General features: G+C 48.3%; 1 protein-coding gene across 14 annotated transcripts in view; it reads left to right on the forward strand.

Moving 5' to 3' along the window:
* Window positions 1–21,881, forward strand: part of LOC119390679 (gastrula zinc finger protein XlCGF8.2DB-like) — a 170,833-nt gene that overhangs the window by 20,755 nt on the left and 128,197 nt on the right. The window contains exon 4 of one of the 14 annotated variants that reach the window (XR_007415957.1): window positions 6,141–7,392. The exons of 8 other annotated variants lie outside the window; for them this stretch is intronic. Coding sequence is in view for 1 of the 6 variants with exons in the window: in XM_049415100.1 (XP_049271057.1) it covers window positions 6,141–6,318 (178 nt within the window). In the remaining 5 variants the exon portion in view is untranslated. Of the gene's footprint in view, window positions 1–6,140; window positions 7,537–21,881 lie in introns of all 14 variants that reach the window. 5 more of the 14 variants (XR_007415958.1, XR_007415956.1, XR_007415955.1 and 2 more) reach the window with 5 other exon arrangements.

Below are 21,881 nucleotides of genomic sequence, written 5' to 3' on the forward strand. Positions count from 1 at the left end.
GCAAAACAAGTGTTCTGTAATCGTATAATAAGGCTTCATTTAACTGCTAGCGCGTTGAAAACGACTGTTACATTCATTACAATAGTGTTCAGCGAAAATAGAGTAATCCTAAGAAATCACATGTTTTCGGTTTTAATTTTTACCGGCACTACAATCGTCATCGCGTCCACCAACCAGTGTTGTGGGCATGTTTCACGCCAATGGAAGAAGACCGAATGCAGATAGAAAAATTCTGTTTTAAAAATTTCTAGTCACTTTCGAGAGAAACCGCTGCAAGGTTGGACACTTCAGACGGTATGCTTTCTATTGCGGTACAAAACAGAAAAGCGATGAAGGTCGGTAGACAGTCCCTTTAAGGGGCCACAATTTTGAGCTAACGAGCGCAATGCATACACTGGGCGTTCACGATCACGTCTGCCAAAATTTGCAACGCTACGCGCCGCGGAAATGGGTCAAATTTCTAGGTGAACGCTGCTTGCCCTTGCTCTCGCGGGTGCGCGCTTTAGAGAATGAGGGGATGACGTACATGAGAAAATGGCCCTACGTAGATGGTAGCGCTGTGACGTCGCTCCTCTACGTAGACGAATATGCTCTGACGTCACCAACAGTAGCACGTGACACTGCGATAATTATTTGACACGACATGTGTAGTTTGTGTAATTTGTTGCTTGAAGAGATTAATAAAGCTTGAGAGAAATAATGAGACACACAAAGGGAATGTGTACGTCTTTTTCATTTTTTTTCGTGAATTGCAGCGAGATGCGGGGCTAATGTGCCTCCCTTTCCCATGCGTTCGTGTCCCCGCGGTTAGCGCATCGAGCAGACACCAGCCCTGGAAACGAAAGTAATGTTCTGGCGCGTTCGAGCACTCATTATGCTCATTTATTCTACCGCGTCCAAGTAAACGTTAATGCGGCACTGGCTCATGATACCGCCACTCTCGTGCCCGTACAAATGTCTCAACTTTCATGCCCGTCCCGCAGAAACAGGCAGTACACCACAGAGAATGCCGACAAAACGCCCACGGCCGCTACATTAAAAAAAAGGTAGCGGCCATGCAACGCCGCTCGCGTGCTCGGGCTGGCTCGGGCACGTCATGCGCACGTGACCATGCATGCGCATGACGTGTTCATGCGTATGTGTCAAGTGAAGAGGGCAGGGAAGAGATTTGGCTTGCTAAGGCTACACGGGGCGAGTGGCAAGGGTTTGAAACTCGCCTCCTCGCATCATGGTTTCGCGCCGCTACAAATTATTGTTTTTCTCAGCTTGTAATGAACCGATTTGAAAAATTCTTGCGGCATACTGCTCTTCATTCGGCACACAACAACTTCCAGCGTCTAACTAAAATTTGCTATGTGGCCTGATGAGGGGCCCTTTAAAGGAGTTTATTGACCTCCACGATGGTATAGTGCAGGGGTCTCAAGCTCACCCCAGCTAGCGGGCCGCAGGCATCACATTTAGTACCGCAAGGGCTGGGATAGTGAAGAAGGTAGGAGGTGGGGGCGGACGTTGTACAGAAAGTCGGCTATTGTTGCCTTTTGAAAAACCTTTCCCACTTATTATATATGGGCCATTTCTGAAGGGCATTCGGCGCCAGGATTCCTAGAAGATATCAACATCTATTTTAAAAATGCCTAAAATCTGGCCGCAGATTCTACAATACAGAGTTGTTTCACGGTTATGTCTCGACACGTGGTGACCGCAGGGGGTGTCTCATGACAAGAATGGGTTAAACCTGTCATGCCTCTGTAGGTCATGAATATAATTATGAAGAAAATAAAGAAAAAATTGGCCGCGTATCTGCGTGCTCCGCTGCAAATGCCGTGTGAAGACGATAGAGGAGGCGCTGCGTTAGAGTCACTGGAAAAATTTCAGAGTATCGCATCTGTTATCCGCGCACCGCCGCCGCGCGTGATTGGCTTACTCGCATCACGTGACCTCTCGCTGCCATATCCCTTCCAAGCGCTTTGGGTGCAGGCGCGTTCAATGCAGAACGTGGCCGGACATTTAGCAATACCACGGTCCCCAGAAGTACTTCGTCGCTTTTTTAAATGCGTCATGCAGACAGGGGCGTAAGCAGACATTTTTTTTCGGGGGGGGGGGGGGCGGTGTGCCACCCCCTGGCTACGCCACTGCATGCAGATGTTAGAAGACAGTAGCTCACCATCAATCGAACGTTACTGGTGAGCTACTCTGGGAATCTCGTTTGCCGTATGGGAAAAATTAATGTCAAAGAGCGCCGTTCTACGTGGCTGCATAGTTGCCCTGAACGAATTCGCCCCCCTCGAATAACACTCCTTCCTGCAGTGAACTACACTAACTTTGCTGGAAAAGATCTTATGCGACAGGATACTTCACCTTTTCGGTTCACTATGGTGAGCGATATTGAAAACTACATACCTTCCTATTTGCTCGGCTGTTTATATCTCGATCTGTTGAACAGATTACACATGCTATCCGAGTTATAAGCGTGTCGCGCACGAGAGCGAAACTGAAGATTTATTAAAATAATAATTGTTTACTGGTATACCTTGAAGGCAATTGTGGCATGATCTTTGGCATTGCACAAAACAGAAGCGTGGAACTCTGTTGATAAACTTGGTACAAGGCAGTGTTATCAAGCGTATTTTTACATTTGTTGCAAAAAATGCTGCTAATGCTGCATTGCACCGAGCGTACCCTTAAAATACTGTATAGTTGGTGATAAATGGCAACAGCAAAAAAAAAAAAAACTGATCCCACGCATTGAGGGAGTCGATTTTATGCGAGCCCTAGGTCTATATACATACTGTGTTGCAGTAGCATGCGCTTTAAAAATTCCGGGATGTGCTATTTCTGATCAAAAGAACATAAAGCGCTGTGCCGAGTAAGTTTTAATAAGAGTGCATTATGAAAAAAAAAAAGTGCAGCAGTGCCGAAACCGAACCCCAGCTGTTTACGCGCTGGCAACGCCAAAAAAAGAACTGTTTGTCGGAACACAGCAAAATATTTGCAAATTCATTGCAACTTTGGGAATATTAAGGAGACAAGAAATAGGAAATGAAACAATTAAGTAATGATGCCAATCATTTTTGATGGCCTATTTTCTACGTATCGCAAGATAAGATGCACCTTACCTACCGCACGCCGATTCGCCCGTGCGTTCGGCTGCTGGCGTTCCGAATCAAGACGTCGCGCACAACTTCCAATTACCGTACACACACAACTTCTATTACGTATATCAACCAGTTGAACATCAAGCACGGTGCGCGAACAAGCTATGCGTCAGCGATCAGTCGAAGTACGCAATGTTGAATGTTATCGATGTTGTTCGATAATGTTCTCGAGTGCAGTGAACCTGAACACGGACTGCAAAGCTAGGCAAAGAGTCAAGATTCACCAAATGTCGAATTAAATGGCATCTCGCATGATGTCACTGCGCTAATGCAACTATGTTTACAGCTCCGGACCTAGCGAACACGCCCGCGCGTGACACGAAAAGATACCGATGGTGCCATGAAGAGAGTTCGCGAGCACATGGCAACATTCGCCGTACGTTTCATTAGTTACAACGCTAACCGCGCAGTCGATCCATACCTGTCGATGACTCGAAATCCCTTCTAATATCCTCTTGAAGAAACACACACACACATAATGCCGTTCTGCCGAGCGTAACACGACATTGAGGCTAAAAGTTCGGTCACTTCTCAACACACGCTAGCAACCCGCGGGACGCTCTGGAAGGGACATGGCCGCCGCCACTCAATGTTGCCCGCGTGCAGCCTACCTTTGCGGTACTCTGATTTTCCAGTGACTCTACGCTGCATGAGATATGAACGCCATCTGGCAATACGACGGGAAACATGAGCTTGTGCAGAGGGTTTCCTTCCTCCGTGGCAGAGGACGTTTGTCGGTGCGCATAGGCATTTTTAGCGCAGCTTAAGAAACTAGGGTCTTTACAATTACGTATCTATGTATTTTCTATTAAAGGAACACACCACCTAACACTTACCTAGTGATGTTGCGCCTCAGATGTGCGTAATATTTACTTTTTGATCGACAACGTTCACAAGTATGAACAGCCGTACCAGTTCAAGATGGGTGGGCGGTAAGCAAGTGGTTCAACTTTGGCCAGGTCGCTGAATCAGGTGACAGACAGACAAACAGAAAGACAGACAGACAGACCAAAATTTCTGCGTTTAAGTTCCCCAAGAAAGACTGTCATCTTTAATATGGGACGAAGACAGTCATCTGTGGGCCATGAGTTGCGTGTTTGAGACCCCTGGTATAGTGGCTACGGTGCTAGATTGCTGGCCCAAAAGTTGTGAGTTCGAACTTGACTGCGGCCGTCGCATTTCAATAGAGGCGAAACGCTAGAGGCCTGTGGGCTGTGCGATGTCAATGCACGTTAATGGTGCATTCAAACGACGGACCTAATCCGGATTTGTCGTGGACGCGGACGGCTGATCCGCGGATAAACCGCCTGCAGGCGCATCCACACGACAGACGTTGTCCTAGGAGAGAACAGCCGGATTACTCTCGACCGCAGACTCTGCGCTCACCTGCGCCTGCTGGCAGCAGACCGGTTTGAGAGTATTTAACAACATGGAAGCCGACAGAACGCGAAGCTCGCAGAGCTTTGTCGAGTATTGTCGAGGACTGTAATTCATTTCGGTGAAATCGGTGTTGTTGGCGGAATGAAAAGAAGAATCTGATTTACAGAGAGCTGCTGGAGACTGACCTCGCTGCTGTCACGCGTAGGGCACGCATACGAAGGAAGGATAGAATGATGTGCCCATATTGGGAGCTTTTTTTTCTTTTGCGGATAACAGGTACCGACAGTGGACATTGCACTGCTGCACATTATGTTTCCTTCTGTCGGTTCGCATGTTGACCTTAAAACCAGTGTTTAAACATGAAACATGGGCCGTGTTCTGAGACGACCGCTTTCGGCGACAGCGCCATTTTGCTTGCCGAAGAATCCTGCATGTGCAATGATTAAAGCGACAACTTACCCGCTACTCTCCAACCTGCCAATCAGCACACATTAAAGGAGATATATATCTCAAAGGTGATCGTCTTCGAATACAGCCCCAGAAATGAACTGAACTAAGTGCCAGCAGAGCTGAAATCAACTGCGAGGACAGGCATGAAGGGCTCGAGCAGAATAAAAGTGTACTGGTTGCCAGTTTGTTTGTCCACTAAAGCTGCGGCGCTCCACCGCCAGAATCCCGATGTGAAAAACAGGTTGGGCTCATCCGTCCGCGAGCCACGTGAACGAGGAGAATCGCTGATGTGAGGTCACGTGACGCGCTGTCCGCCCCGCCACATCCGGACTCGGTCCGTCATCTGAATGCGCTATAAGGAACACCAGATGGTCGAAATTCCGGGAGCCCTGCAGTAAGGTGTGCCTCATAATCATATCATGGTTTTGGCATGTAAAACTCCAGGCATTATTTTAAGAGTTTATTGCCTCTCAAATCACCTGTGGCAAATTTTTTTTAGAATCCACTAAGTATGAGCGGAGTTAAAAGGATTTGTGACACCCATTATGCACTTTCCGTCTCCTTTCATACCAGCAAGCGTGCATCATGACCTTGAGCACTTTCTTTTCTTTTTGTTTCTTTGAATGTGCGGCTTACTTTCAATAAGCACTGAGGATGCGCCATGGCATCCCGCGGCGGCCAAGGTAACTATGCCACTCACAATGCTCAAATGAGCAAAAAGTCCATGAACTTTGTGTTAATTAGGCGGCCATTTTTTATTGTGGCATCATTTGTCGAGAGAAGAACTAGTGACTTCTGGCTGGGTTTAATAATTAATCGTAAATTTCAGGCCGCATGCTGCACTATAATGTTTGGCTCATAGGTTCTCAGGAGCCTCAACTACTGATCCACAGTACTTACTGACCACGCTTAAAAATTGTTGCAGTGCCTCTTTGAGCATAGCGTTCATATGCAGCAAGATGGGAATTGTAGGAGATTCGCTGGGATGGTGCACTCTTGCCATAAATGGAGCTTTGGTTTAGGTGTGACAAGTTGATCATGTACTTCACTTACTTGTAGAACAACTATTACGTATTGGTTGCTGCTGCGGTTGGTTCCACGCATTATAGCAATCGTAATTTACATTGCTTTTCTGTGCTCTAAATGGCTTTGCAGGTTCCTTGGCCCTTGTGTTCCTGGAGCAGTCTTCTTCATTGGCGTCTGTGCGAGATCGACTCCATTCCTGCCACAAAAAAGAGCGTTCCTTTTCCTGTGTCCACTGCAATGCATCGTTTGTGATGAAATGCCAGCTCGTTAAGCACATGCTCATTCACCCAGGAGAGCGTCCTTTCACCTGTGTCCGTTGCAATGCATCCTTTTCCCAGAAACACCACCTCGTTAGTCACATGCGCGTGCACTCTGGAAAGCGGTCCTTTTCCTGTGTCCACTGCAATGCATCCTTTTCAATGAAGGCCAACCTCGTGATACACATGCGCACTCACACAGGAGAGCGTCCATTTTCTTGTGTTCACTGCAATGCATCCTTTTCGATGAAAGGCAACCTCATTGTGCACATGCGCTCTCACACAGGAGAGCGACCCTATTGTTGTGTCCATTGCAATGCATCATTTGGCATGAAAAGCCACCTCATGGAACACATCCGCTTGCACACTGAAGAACGTCCCTTCTCCTGTTTTCGATGCAATGCATCTTTTTCACAGAAATGCCATCTCACGAACCACATGTCCCGTCATCCTGCAAACACGATGCCATAAATGTGAGGGACCTATAGGCTTCCGTTAAAGAAGTGTAGGTGTGGCAGGGGGTGTGGAGATTGTTAATTAGGGTGACAGTGAAGGTGCGGTTTGAGGTTAGGAAATACACTCATTTCGGCAACTCATGAGGGAGAATGAAACGATGTTAGAACAGGGAAGAAGAGAGTGGAGAGGCCAATCCTCTCGGAGGTTTGTGGTTCTATTCCCACTCCCGCCGTTTTTATAATAGGCAGAGAAGGTATCACAGCCTGATGTTCGGTATTGAGGGTAGTCAGTTCTTGAGAAGGTGACCGCTTCTTCTCTGTGTAATCCTCCACTACTCCCCCCAACGATGCTGAGCCATGCTCCCACATGGCTTTAAGAAATTGCGTCTTTCTTGTCCTAAACCACTACTAGAGTTGTGTATTCACACTACCGAGCGACAGATTGGGGTGACTCTCCGTCAAAAAAAGTGATGAGTGGCCACAGGCACTGGGAATTGTAACCTATACCTCCAGAATGGGAAGCAGGCCCTCTGAAGACTTCACCATAGCTGTGCTTAGATCTAAAGTGAATGCAGTGGAGGAAGGTGAGCGGGTGTGATGCAAAAGTGGCCTCTCCTCCTTTATGCTGGCTGTAGGAAAAGTGTTTATTAACAAAATTAAATAAAAGGTGTAGATACCTTCTGTAGCCCGTAGGAGAAAACAGCTCATATTGAAGTGAAGGTAGAATGAAATAATATGACAGTGAATGGATTTGAACCATTTTGTGATCGGAGTGTTCGCACATCGGTGGCCTTCACAGAACTAGTGGCGTAGGTCACATTCACTGGTCAATGTTCTTATAGTGCTGTCGAAGCCATAGACAAGTGCGCCTCACTTGCCGTGCAAAGAGCAGGAGCTAGAGGTGGCTGTAGAAGCATGCGCACTACTTCGAATGTGCATGGGTGCTTCACATGGCGATGATTGCCCATGCTGGGCACTAACGGCCGTCATGCTTATCTTCGAGATAATCATCATACAAGAGAGAGGGAGAAATAAATGCTTTAATGAAATGAAATGCTAGACACGTTAGCCTGGCTATTTTCCTGACATGCTACTCCAGGTGGTGGGGGATGATTATGATATATAGACTAATAAACACTTAACACCATATATAGCGACACACGTATATTGCACTGTTTACAGAGATTCGTGAAGGGATGTCGCTCCCAAGAATTTTAAGAGCACCTTCAGGGCGCGTGACGCACATGTGGTACTTTGCCATTGGTCGAGAATATGCCGCTTTTCTAACCTCGAGTCCTGTTGAAGGTTTGATGCCGCTTTCAGAGACTGTCTCTCTCATGCGTATCGCCTGCAGTCGCACAAAACATGTTGCAAGTCTTCTGGGGTGTTACCCCTAGTAGCACCAAATATTGACTCAATATTGCCGCCACATTGACAAATTTGCTTCAGCGTTGTGGCAAAACTGCATGGTACTAGGGACGTTGCATGTATAGCGGTGAGTCAGACAGCTTAAAGGGGCCCTGCAACACTTTTCGAGCATGCTCAAAAAGCGCTGCCGATCGGTAGTCGAGGCTCCCGAGAACACGCGAGCCAAATATTATAGCGATGCGCACGGCCTGGAATTTACAATAAATTCTCAAAGTCAGCTGAAAATCGCTCCCTCTTCTCTCGACAAATGATGTATTAGTCCGCAAAATATGACGCGATTGTCGGCAGTTCCACCATTGGCTGATGTTAAATCACGATAACACCCTCATTATTACTTTCGTTGTTAATTTTGAGTTCAATAAGTAGATAATATGTATGTTTATATTATGTTATCGCGTTAAAAACACCGAACAAACATTAATATAAGCACTTCCGGTCTCACCGACAGCTCGTCTGCTCGTAGTTGCGTGGTTCCGTTTTCTTCGCCATGCGCAGTGCCGAAAACGTGAATATTTCTGTGCTTTTGACCATCGCCGGTTGCCGTTGAGAGTGGCAGCCGTTCGAGTGTTGCCTCGTCAGCTGAGAACTGCATCGTCGGCACGTTCCTACGACCGACCGAGGCACGGGCGCAGCGTGTCTCCGATAACAATGCTGGCGTCCGGTAATGGCGGCGCTTCGGGGTCGTCTGCCAGTGCAGTCTTACGAGGCGGTGTATAGGAGTATGGGCCGAAACCGATCTCAGCTGTCATTCGTTCCAAACGAGCGCGCACGTTTGCTTCCATGGTTGGCAGAGCGATGAAAACACTACGGCGTTCGAGGTGCACACCCAACATTACCAAACCGACGCGCAGTTTTCAAGCACGCGCGATACACAGCGCGATCGACTCCGCTCGACGAGAACGACGCAAGCCGACCGGAAGTGGCGGCACAGACCACGTGGTTGCGCCGAGACGCCAAAGAGAAAAAAATGAAAAAAATGCCGCCGGCGCTGACGTCGCCTCCTCGCACCTCCGCCCTCCCTCCCTCCCCTCACGCCGCGCGCAGCTTTCCGCGCGCTCGCTGCGTTGAGTTGAGAGAGAAAGCTGCGGAACGTGATCTCTATACTTTGGTAACACCACTTAGACTTGACGGATTCGAAAAATTTTTGCGGCATATGGCTCGTGAAGAGTCATACGTCAATAATGGGACTATTCCAATATAACAAAGAAAGGTGTTGCAGGGCCCCTTTAATCTTGTTCTTGCAGTGCTTCGTATAAGCGACATATAGTCTGATGCCGGGTACGCACGTCTGGTCTTGTCTATAGATGGCTTTCACTGACGTCACAGAAAGCGCCCTGTTGGAGCACCACCATGTGGGGATGCAACGTTTCCGGTGTCACATTCATGTTATCAAAACATCACATGCAGGTTCTTTCATTATTCATGCACAGAGACGTTCCTGCCGCGTCGTTTTCACATAGACGCAACTTGTTTGTCGTCAAAGCCGCCATCGTGGAGTCCCTGTTCATTTCAGGAGCTGCGTCCATGACGGCACGTGCAAGCCATCTATTAAAGGGACCGACAACTTGGCAGAACGTGTGATTAGATCCTGGTAGAAATGAAAAGACCATGAAATATAGTGACAGATTCCAGCATCTTTTTCGCGCTGTGAGTAGGATTTATATTTTTAAAGCGTGCTTAAAAGTAACAAAAACCGGTATGTCGCGCAGCCTAGCGGAAGAGCCTTGAAGCAGGATTATGAAGACGGTCACTTTGCTATACGTAGTCTGATGCTGTCATGCGCGCCGTAATTGGGCCTCAAAGTTAGAGTATGTATATTATTATCTGTCCCCGCTTTGTTCTGTGCTGCTTACGATGTAAAAGGAGTTGCACGATGAGAAGAGGCGCTGCCTTCGCGGCCGCCAGTGGCCCATGTGCAGCCGCGGCGCATGCGCGCGGAGTGCACGCATGCGCAGTAAACCGCCGCGCTTGTACACGAACCGCTCTCGCGCTCACTGTTTGCAGCATGTGTTGTCAAGTGTGTATAAGACTTCATATTCGCCGCTGATAGAAAAATTCTCGTTAAAAATGTTTCACGGTGTTTTCCACGTTACCACTTCGTGCCTAGACACTCTGACCAATTAGCTTTCCGTTGCGCTAAAAAAAATAGGTGCCCTAAAAATTTGTTGTCAGTCCCTTTTAGGGGCCCTGCAACATTTTTCGAAGTAGCCGTGGAACGGCTTCACTAAAGGAGCTTATTTCGTCTCGAATCGACCACTGCAAAAATTTTTATGAACTGTCCAGCACAAGCGGAGTTAAAGATTCGTCACACGCTGCAATTGCTTTTTCTCTCCTCTCTTCCTGACGAAATCGCTGGACGCTAAGCAGGGGGAGGGGTGGCATGGGGGAAGAAAGTACGTCACGCGCGATTCGTGACCTTGAGCACTTTTTTTTTTCTTCGAACGCGCGGCGTACGTGACGGACTCCCGCGGCGGCCGCAGAAACTACCGAGCGCGCAATGTTGAAATCAGCCAATGGCGTGGAACTTGTGTAAGTGACGCAGTGATTTTGTGTCAATAGCATCATTTGTCGAAAAAAGAGGTAGCGATTTTTAGCTGACTGAGAATTTATTGTAAATCGCAGGCCGCGTGCTTCGACTACCGATCGGCAGCGTTTTCTGACAATGCTGAAAAAGTTTTGCATGCCCCTTTAAAGGGGTACTGACACAAAAATGTTGGCCTCGTGTTTTTTTGCTGCAATGTGTTGCTGCGGGCCTGTAAGTCGTAACACGGCACATCGTTTGTTGCAGAGCGCCACAGATAATTAATTACGGGCTCCTCATTACCGACCAGTGTCAGTTTTGGTTTCAAAAACAAGCGTCCGGGTGCCACTATCGCTCACTCACTATCACCATGGTCCCTCAATACAAAAAGTATTGAGGGACCATGCTATCACTCACTCCGGGTGCCACTATCACTCGCTCACGTCGGCGCACAAAACTGTGACACACTTCCGCGCGGTTCGCGAGCGAACGCGGCAAAATAATGGCGGCTATGACGTCATAAGTCGTTGCAGCGTGGTCACGTGAGGGAAGTAGGGGGGGGGGGGTCACCTTTGAGGGTGTCGATCGCTCACGCAAACTTCAATAATCATTTAAAATACCTTCCAAGCTATATTCGCTGTTGGTATTTTGCAGATGATATACGCATGTTTACGGGAATCGATCCCGCAGGCTATCTTGGTCACCATGCTAGCCACTGTAAGTAACCATGCTATGAAAGGTCACCATTCCGGTTCCCCTCCGCCGTGTCGGACGTCGAATCGCATGAAAAATCGTACCGTCTGTTAGTGCCGCTTGAAGTTCTCGCGACACGTGGAAGTCACATGATGGATCAGTTTTGAATAAATATCCGTACATGGTGCCTTTCATCGCTGGAAGCGCCAAGCGTGTGCTGATACAAGTGTCGCCACGCCTTTTCTCGAGAAAGGTATCTCGACCATTTCTTTCGAGGAGTCATGTCCAGCTTTGGCAGAATGATCAGCCTGGACGTTGCTAAAACGTTGTCTTGAATTCCGCAGTGGGTTGACATCCATTGCAGAACAAGGCTGTGGTGATACAGGTGGGAGGCTTTGTTGCATAGACGACTGAAGTTCTTCCTACGTCCGCGGGGACTTCGAGGACTGCAGGTCCGCTCTTGAGTCGGTGATGATGACCCAATAAGGCTCAGCTGTCTGGTCTGCGATGTAATAGACCTCTCCCTGTTTGCAAACAGTGTGACGTCACTGGCAGTGTCCCGCCCCCAAGTCCCGCCGTCCCGCCTTCGGAGCAAGCGCTGGTTGGCAAGAAAGTTCCGCCGGCGGGATCTCTGCATAGCAGCGCTTGTGTCTGTTACTTCGATAGATGTTTTTGCAAATTGCTATTTTCTGAACTCACAGCTGTTAAAAGGAATAGTCACTGCCTATAATGATCGATTCTGCTCGATCAACATATGATTTGCTCGTCGTGGATGACAGCCATAAAAAAATGTTACGCTCTTCGAAAGCGAATTCGTTGTACATTTTCACGACGACTGGTGTTTGTAGAAATATTAGCGTGGCATGGATGTGAACGTACTCAATTTCCGTCGCGAAATCTGCACTGCAGTTTTAAACGATGTGCAGCATTGGCGGCTACTGTGCGCGAGGTCACGGATTAGATTCTCATTCACGGCGCAAAATTCTGATCGGGGATGGATGAAACACTCATTAGCGTGCGTTCGGTTGAGGTTAACAAATCCCCGTGAAAATTAAAGCGAAGTTTTCCCCTACGGCGTTCCTCATAATCCACCGAGCAGTTTTGAGATGTTAAACACAATAATTTAATTATAAATATACTCTTGCGTGGTTACATCGCTGTAGCTGATGCCTACAACGTGTTTCCATACATATTCCTCTCCTTTAGACTTGGTACACAAACTCGGAATGTCACTTCATAAATATCGAGCCGTAATGATAAGATAACTAGAGTATGACAAACAAGAATCTGCACTGCTTCCATTAAGACGTACATCTCCAATAAAAGGCGATACGCGTTCGGCAATGCTAAAACACATGCATGCATGTTCGGCAGTGCTAAAACACGCTGGTAGCTCATGCGTATCAGTGTTGTACGGAACGGCGTTCCAAGGAACGGCGTTCCAGGAACTAGTTCCTTTTTGGAGGAACGGAGGAACGCCACCGTTCCATTGAGGTTCGGTGGAACTGTAATGGTAACTCGTTACGTTTACGTAGGAACGGCAGAGGGAACGGAGTTCCTTCTGTAAACGTTCCTCGGCATTGAATAGGGGCACGCACGCAGAACGTCATGCCGAACTGGGCGGCTGGGCGACCGCGTAAGGCATAGCTGATGTTTTCTCTTCGTCCGAGCCAGTCTGACAGCAATAAGGGGTCGTGCTGGAGCGTAGACACACATTGGAGAACTTTTACTTGACATTCAAGAATAATCGAACCCCACAGTAAGGCCGCCACCTGTGAAGGGCGCGCTATCTTTTTACCTCGGTGACATTTTTGTTCGGCCTACTCGAAAGTAGCTTTGTGTGTGTGTGTGTGTGTGTGTGTGTGTGTGTGTGTGTGTGTGTGTGTGTGTGTGTGTGTGTGTGTGTGTGTGTGTGTGTGTGTGTGTGTGTGTGTGTGTGTGTGTGTGTGTGTGTGTGTGTGTGTGTGTGTGTGTGTGTGTGGTGTGTGTGTGTGTGTGTGTGTGTGTGTGTGTGTGTGTGTGTGTGTGTGTGTGTGTGTGTGTGTGTGTGTGTGTGGTGTGTGTGTGTGTGTGTGTGTGTGTGTGTGTGTGTGGTGTGTGTGTGTGTGTGTGGTGTGTGTGTGTGTGTGTGTGTGTGTGTGTGTGTGTGTGTGTGTGTGTGTGTGTGTGTGTGTGTGTGTGTGTGTGTGTGTGTGTGTGTGTGTGTGTGTGTGTGTGTGTGTGTGTGTGTGTGTGTGTGTGTGTGTGTGTGTGTGTGTGTGTGTGTGTGTGTGTGTGTGTGTGTGTGTGTGTGTGTGTGTGTGTGTGTGTGTGTGTGTGTGTGTGGTGTGTGTGTGTGTGTGTGTGTGTGTGTGTGTGTGTGTGTGTGTGTGTGTGTGTGGTGTGTGTGTGTGTGTGTGTGTGTGTGTGTGTGTGTGTGTGTGTGTGTGTGGTGTGTGTGTGTGTGGTGTGTGTGTGTGTGTGTGTGTGTGTGTGTGTGTGTGTGTGTGTGTGTGTGGCTGCGTATTCCGGCGGTTCTGCTACGCGTACCCGTGGTTGAGCCGACTTACAGTAGTCGAGATGCCTGCATGCGCGTGGTTCCGCGGTGTCTTCGAACGGCTCGAATCATCGTTGTGAATCTGATGTCTGACGCGCATGGGACAGAGGAACCAATCACAACGCTAGAGGCCGCGGAAAGGGAGTGAAGCACCAAATGCTAACCACCGTAATTCCGCGCGGTGGACTCCCACTGCGCATGAATGATCTTGGGCCCCTATGTAACGGTGGCGAAGTCACTCTTTGGTTCTATCCCCTACAGTAAGCGCATTGCCGCGTGCAGCGTACGCTTCCGACATTTTATTGGCTTTTTGTTCGCGCGCTAGGCGACTGCGAAGCTTCGGCTAAGTTCCTGCGAATGTTATTTCTCGTCGCGTGCTCTTTAGCGGTTGGCTAAAGGTTCTTTACTAAGTTGCGAATATGTATCCTGGACAGTATTTTCTACTCATACCACAATGTTTATTAGCTCTGATTAAACGCCTACGTATATTGTACTTTTCGATGTAGCTTCGTGCAACAAACTTATTTATATTGCTTGTATGTGCAGAAATTTCTATTTGAATACCTGAAGCGCGGTATACTGAGTGCGCATTTGAAGACTGACGTGGAAAGTGCCATGTGTGTTGCGCTTCAAATAGACGAGCACGAAAGGTGCAGTTAGACGCGTCAGTAGTATGGCCGGTGGTCTAAAAAAAATTCGTCTAGGAGCGTTTCTTTAAATTCCTTGTATTTGCATATAACCGGCTTCCGGGGATTTCAAATTTGTTAAGTATATGTAGCTCGATGTGAACTTAAATTGGTCACATCATTTCGCCTCAGGATTGTCCGGCACTGTGATTTCATTAAAAAGTCAAATGTAACGTTAATGTAACGACACGTTCCAATTTTCGGAATGTAACTGGAACGAGTTCCTTCCAGATTATGGGAACTTGTAACGAGAACTCGTTCCAAGATTGGGAAGGAACGAGGAACGAGCTTCCGTTCCCGTTTTAGAGGAACGTGTACAACACTGATGCGTATAGTCTCATCTTTCAGCCCGGACATCATGCACGGTTATTTATTTATTTTTTTGTGTGCACGCAGCACAAACACTGAGAGGTACGCACTCGCAGATTACGCGCCAAATAAAATGTCCAATCCTGATGTTACGTCGACAACCGGTCACTGCAAATGGCCCTGTTAGATACAACGTGCGCCAATGTTTTCGCAAACAAGATGCATCGTTATTCACACACCACACACAATATTGTCAGTTTCAACGTCCGCAATGGTGAACCGGTATTGTCGCTGCCTTCAACGCACACTACACGCCACAGTAAACGCGACACATTTTCGAAGACGCGATGCCGCTGTTCCTCGCACAGACCACCACGTCGGTTCACTTCTCCAAGTTAAACAGCCAGCAGCGTGGCAAATTTTTCGTCACGCAGTCCACGACACATTTATATGTTCTTTGACACATACCACAAATAATCTTGGAACCGAAAGATGAAGGACAAGGTTCAAAATAAAAAAAATATACGTGCGCCAAACACCGTGCGACTGTACCACGCTGAGCCGGCAGCGGAAGTGTTTTGCCAACCACTGCCGTTGCACGTGCGCCGAAAGGTCACGTGACCTGACGTCACGGGGTGTGAGTGACGTAGTACATGAAATGCAGTGACAGAGAGCTTCACAGATGGTGACATACGCAGACAGAATCCACACGCCAGTAGCAGATGTAAGAACAATAGAACCGTGCAGCCACCCTATCAAGGTCGCTGCAAGCTTCCACCTGGACGCACATACCTCGTCAAGATTCTCCTCAAGCCTGGCGTTGGTGCTATATACGACATGCAACCAAGGCGAAACCAGCGTCTCTAGGACGACGAATGAGCTACACGTAAGCTTTCGCTGGCGAACGCTGAAAGGGCATCTGGCCATTGCCCTCCACAGTGTCTAGCGTCATCTACTGTCATTATCCGTGCAGCGCCAGTGCGTCTGTCACCGTTGCCACCCACACGTGACCCTGTCCCCTACGGCGTCTGTGCCTTTACATGCGGAACGTTGAAAGACAGTTTTATAACTTATAACATCCCTGCTCGATTTGCGCTTTTTAGCTACGTGTAGGCTTGTTTCCTCTTTGTTGTGCGTGCCTTGTCCTTTATTTCCTTCCGCTCTTTTTTGTGCTCTGTAAATATATTATGTTTGTATTCGGGAACAAATGGCCTCGTTTCTTTTGATGACTATTATGTCATCGCTGTTTCTTTCAGATATGCGAAGTGTCGTAGCTTCGACACTCGCATACCTTTTACCTCTGTGCTCATTTCTTTGTGGCCGAAGAATGCGGTTTTGTGCCACACGTCATATAATTTCGTTCATTGTTACGTAACATAAATGGCAACTGAACCTCGTCGACACATCGCTGAGTTCAGCGGTGTGTTCTCTCTTTCTGCCCTTGTCCAAGTGATTGGCTGGAACCCTCCTCGCGATGTAAATGGCAAGCATGTCGTTTTATTGCGATAGCAATTGTATATGGACGCTCTCGGCTAGTATTTGCCGTCGCCGTCATGTCCCATGTATGTATGTATAAAAACCACAAAAATTATCTAGAAAAATTTTTCCGAAGCGCGCAAGAACGCAAAGTGACTACGTATAAAGTAAAAGAAATGCAAATATCTTGCTTGTGTGCGCTGCGTTCTGTCTCAAAAAGCTACATGTAGAAAATGAAGGAGTATTTTATATATATCACGCAAAAAAATACGGACGCAATTGTGGGACTACATTCATTAGCGGTAGAATACGTGCATTGTGGCTCTGTAGCCTTCGCTTTATTGCCAAGAAAAGTTGTCCGCGAGTATACACACATGAGCTTTGGCTGGCGAACGCTTAGAGGGCATCCGGAGCCTATGTCATCACCCGTGCAGCGCCAGTGCGTCCCTCAGCGTTGCCACCCACACGTGAGCCAGTCCCCTCCGGCGTCTGTGCTTTTTACATAGGGAAAGTTGAAAGACAGTTTTATAACTTATAGACCTTATGCAAAATCTGCTGCCATCTAGCGGCCGCCGTGCGCATTTCCGCCATGTTGAGGGCTAAGCGCGCTCGGCATGTGCACACGCGGAGCGTACGTATCGCCTCTCTAGTATCGGCGTGTGGCGGCTGATAGTAATGGCAATGCCGACATATTTTCATGCGCCGTGTTGCTGAGCTTGAGGATATTGGGGTGCTGAAAAAAGGTTTACAGCAAACAAACCTCCATATTATATTTCCTCGCGACCGACGAGAAGCGGCAGGTCGTTCCTCTGCTCCGGCGAATGCTCTTTCGTGTCATGCCGGAACCAGGCAGTATTCGCTCCGTGTGCTCGCAGGCACAGAGAAACCGGCTGCGTGTACGCTTCACGGCTGCATCGCGGCTACTCGTGATTGCCTGCGCTGCTGTTGACATCCTTGCTTTCTTTATTGCATAGCGAAACAATTGCATGTTAGGTAGCTCGAACACGTTATCGATCCCCAGCGGACGGACCGATTGTGCTGGAGCGTGTAGTTTGTTTTCGATTGCGGAATTTAAGCGCGCGTATTGCGTATTGTTGAAGCATTTCATGTGCTATCACTGCTAAATTCAGAGGGATGGCCTGACGCCCCCCCCCCCCCCCCTTAACTTTTATTTTTAATTTATGTCCCAAGGAAAGCACATATCAGGCTCTCCCTGAGGCTGATCCCCCTTCGGAAAAATCCTTACGTATCCACCCCTGTGTGCTATGAAATGTTAACCGTTGCTTGTGTGTGGCACTTTTCGAATGGAACAAACGAAGTCCTGTTCCGCCATATGTGTTACACTCGACCGTGGCTGCGTTGGTTACGCGCTGAGGTGGTTTCGCAAGCTTTCAGTCGGCGAAGCAAAACTGCCTTGCGTAAACGGGTTGATATTGCAAAGCGCCAGTAGGCCCCGAAAGCGACGATGCGGACGCAAATATTCGGCGTATCGTGTTATTTACGAGCACATATCGAAAGGATATTCAATAAAATACCAGCTAGCCGGTACCCACTTGTTGGAGCAACTAACACTTTTACTTTTCATGTTCACTTTTCACGTGCATGGCCAGTGGAAACATTTTACATTTTAATTGTGCGTACATAGGCGACTACAGCAGCGAAATATTTTTTGCTTCAAAAATAAAAAAAGAAGAAAATGTTTTATTTAAAATTAAAGGCACAATACATTTGGTCGACGTAGGCTGTCGCTTGATCAAAATACGCTTTGAAATGGGTCAACAGCACTTTCTTCCCGTCATCGCTCATCGCTGTCCCTAGCCGTGACGCGCGCTAAAGCCTCCTCACCGCTATCCTACACTACACGCATGATATTCAGAATTTCAGATAGCAAACAACGATTTATTCGCTACACTGAAAACAAAGTTCATAACCCAGCGCAAAGCTTCATTCTTCACGACGACAGGCTTACATGTGACTCGGTGACAAACTTGTACCTTCTTCTCTTTGTGAGGCAGTTCTTTACACGTAATAAATGTCAACGTAATAACGAGGACATGCCGGTAACGTGTGCAGGTCCTTACACACTCGTCTGACGTTTTTATGCCCCGATTTCCCACTATGAAAGCCGATACAAGCAAGAAGTTATAGCAGCGACAGCAATACGATTACGATTCGGACACAAGCCTCCAACATGGCGCCGAATCAGTAGCTTCGACAAACCTCCGACAGATGGCAGCAATCTTGCATAAGATATAATAAGATAGAGATAGCTCTGTTGTGGCCACCCTAAACGGAGCCTACTCAAGTGAGGTGAGGGTGGGCAAGAGATTAAAACAAGGCTGCCCTCTTTCACCCTTACTCTATATGTTGTATACCGCCGGTGTAGAGCGCACAATACTAGCCTCTGGGGTGGGCTTTGTGGTGGAGCGCATAAGCGATGGGCTCAAAGAACAGCAAACCCTGCCGGGACTCGTATTCGCTGACGACATTGTGCTGCTGGCGGGAAACAGTGGCGACCTGCAGACCCTCGTTACCAGCTGTGCCGAGGCCATGGCGCCACTGGGACTGCAGTTCAACACGAAGAAATAGGCGGTGGTCAACTTCTCTGGCCAGGGGCTTCCTGGTTTGCTGACACTGCCAGGTGGAGGACTGCTGCCCGAAGCACCTGAGTACCGATACCTCGGGGTGAACTTCTGGGCACAATTATACAGCAAACCACGAGAGGCACCTGAGACAAACATCCCAGAGGGCCGGCCAAGTACTCCGTAGGAGGTGCCTGTGGGGTTTCAACCGCCCCATTATGGTGCGCGAACTATGGAAGGCGGTACACGTGCCGGCGCTGACTTTCGCTAATGCAGTGATTTGCCCCGCTGCGCAGACCCGGGAGTGGCTTGAACGCAGTCAGCGCGCCGTGGGACGACTTGCTCTGGGGTGCCACGGCAACGTTGCCAACGAGGCAGTCCAGGGTGACCTGGGTTGGTCCTGTTTCGAAATGCGGCAAGCTCGGAGCAAGCTGTCCTACGAAGGCAGGTTGCGCCTGATGCAGCCACATCGCTGGGCACGGCGAATATTTGATTATGTTCACCGCAACGGCATCCGTACCAGATGGTCGAAAAGACTGCAGCAACTCAGCAGGAAATACGGCTTCTATACGAGCCCTGTGCAGGAGGACACCGAGCGTAAGTGGTCCAAAGCAGTTAAGACCCAAGTGCGAATGACGGAGGCTGACACTTGGCGGCGAGACATGGAGGAGAAGAGTACGCTGAGGATCTACAGGGAATCCAAACAGGAGATCCATGTCGAACCCCTATTCGACAATAGTGTAGCCAGCAGCCTCCTCTTCGAAGCACGAGCCGGCGCTCTCAGAACTCTGGCATACCGCCGGCGCTTTGATGACAGCGTGGGAGATGCAATGTGCCGCGTGTGCCGCAGCATCTACGAAGCTTGCCTCAGTGTGCTCGCTACGGACATGTGCGAGCAGAGCTCTACCCCTAGCCCGACGAACGGTATGCCAGTGCGGACTGCCCTGCCTGTGGGCAATTAGCAACATTGAACCATGTGTTATGGGAATGTGAAGCCATCGGCTCCGCCTTCAGCGAGGACAGGTGGGCAGCGCTCTTGCGCAGCCCAGAACTCCATGACCAAACCCTGGCCGTCCAGAGTGCCCGCGAACGGGCCGCCAAGCTCGGCTTGGCGGTCCCTACGTGGGACTAGCCGGGTGGCGCGGGGTCTCCTCTGCGTCTTCTCTGGACCCCAATAAAGTTTGCATCATCATCATCATCATCATCATCATGCAATGTGCCGTGTATGTGGTGCCGACGAGGAGACAATCGAACACTTGGTCATGAACTGCGAGGGCCACACAACAGCACCTACAGATGGCACCACCTTACAGCAGGCGCTAGAAGGATGGATGCTATGAGCGTCCCCTTTGTAACGGGGCGGTGACATGTCTGCCACCAGGCTCGAAAAAAAAAAAAAGCTTCCTTGTTTCATGTTGGCCTAATACCTTATCTACATTGATTAAATCTATGTTATTATACCAAAAAATACAAATTCACGGTCTATCTCTCTGCCTCTTAAGGCAGAATGACCTTATTATTCCCCCATTATTTATTTTTGTTCTTTATCTCTACTTTTCTGCCACCAATACTCTAACCGTCTCTTACTTATTTCTGTCGCGGACATGTTCAGCTTTCCATTGTTGTCCCTAAAACCCAAGGCTTCATGTAGACTCGTGCCCACACGTATACCTGGGTGAATATCGCCACATTCAATCAGTACATGTTCCATCGTTTCCTTAGTTCCCCCGCAGCATGTACATTGTTCTTATTCGTTACTGAATCTCGCTTTATAACTACGCGTTCTAAGGCAGCCCGACCTTGCTTCAAACAGTAAAGCGCTTCCCCTTGAATTATCATAAAACCTTTCCCTCCTTATTTCCTTTTTTCCTTTTCGGTAGTTACTCAGAGCCGGCTTCTTTTCCATCGCTGCCATCCAATAAGTCCTCTCCGCCTCTCTGACCTTCCGCTTAATGCTCCTTGTTGCCATATCGCCCGCACTGCTAGCCGTATATTTACTGGTGAGCCTCCTAGTTCTTTTTCTCCACTGCGTGTCAGCACTTTTTCTATACAAATACCTGAAAACCTTCTCTGCCCATCTACTCTTCTTCATTTTCCTCAGCCTCTCTTCGAATCTCATTTTGCTCTGAGCTTCCCGCACTTCAAAGCCTGTCCATCCCATATCACCCTTTACAGCCTCATTTGTCGTCTTCCCGTGAGCGCCCAACGCGAGGCGGCCCACCGTCCTCTGTTTTACATCCATTCCTGATTGTACCTCTGACTTCATGCACACCACTGAGTTCCCAAATGTAAGCCCCGGGACCATCACACCCTTCCACAGCCCTCGAAGCACCTCGTACCTATTCTACCCCCATAAAGCTCTGTGCTTCATAATTGCAGCATTCCTCTTTCCCTTTGCTACCGATGCTTTCTCTTGTACTTCCATATATCTATCCCCCTCATTTACCCATACTCCGAGGTACTTGTACTCGCTTACCCTCGGTATTTTTTGGCCCTGTATAAAGACCGCATGGTCTTCGTGATCATTGAATACCATCAATCCACATTTTGTTGCACTAAATTCTAGTCCTAGAGCCTCACATTCCCTTCCGCATATATCTGCCAGTCGCTGTATATCATCTTGACTGTCCGCAAATAAGACAATATCATCAGCATAAAATAGACCTGGAAGCTTCTGCTCAACCATCGTGCCGACCTGTTTGTGTGACAAATTAAATCCAATGTTGCTACCTTCTAGCGTTTTTTCCATCCTCACCATGTACAGCATGAATAACAGCGGGGACAAAGGACATCCCTGTCTCAGCCCCTTGCTAATTTCAACGCTGTCCTTGCTACTTATTCCTTCCCATTCTATACAAACTGTATTTTCTCGGTATATTTCCCTCAAAAGCTGTATACAGTCGTCACCAATGCCCACTTCTTCCAGT

The sequence above is a fragment of the Rhipicephalus sanguineus genome, chromosome 4, assembly GCF_013339695.2.
Source record: "Rhipicephalus sanguineus isolate Rsan-2018 chromosome 4, BIME_Rsan_1.4, whole genome shotgun sequence".
Taxonomy (NCBI): Eukaryota; Metazoa; Arthropoda; class Arachnida; order Ixodida; family Ixodidae; genus Rhipicephalus; species Rhipicephalus sanguineus.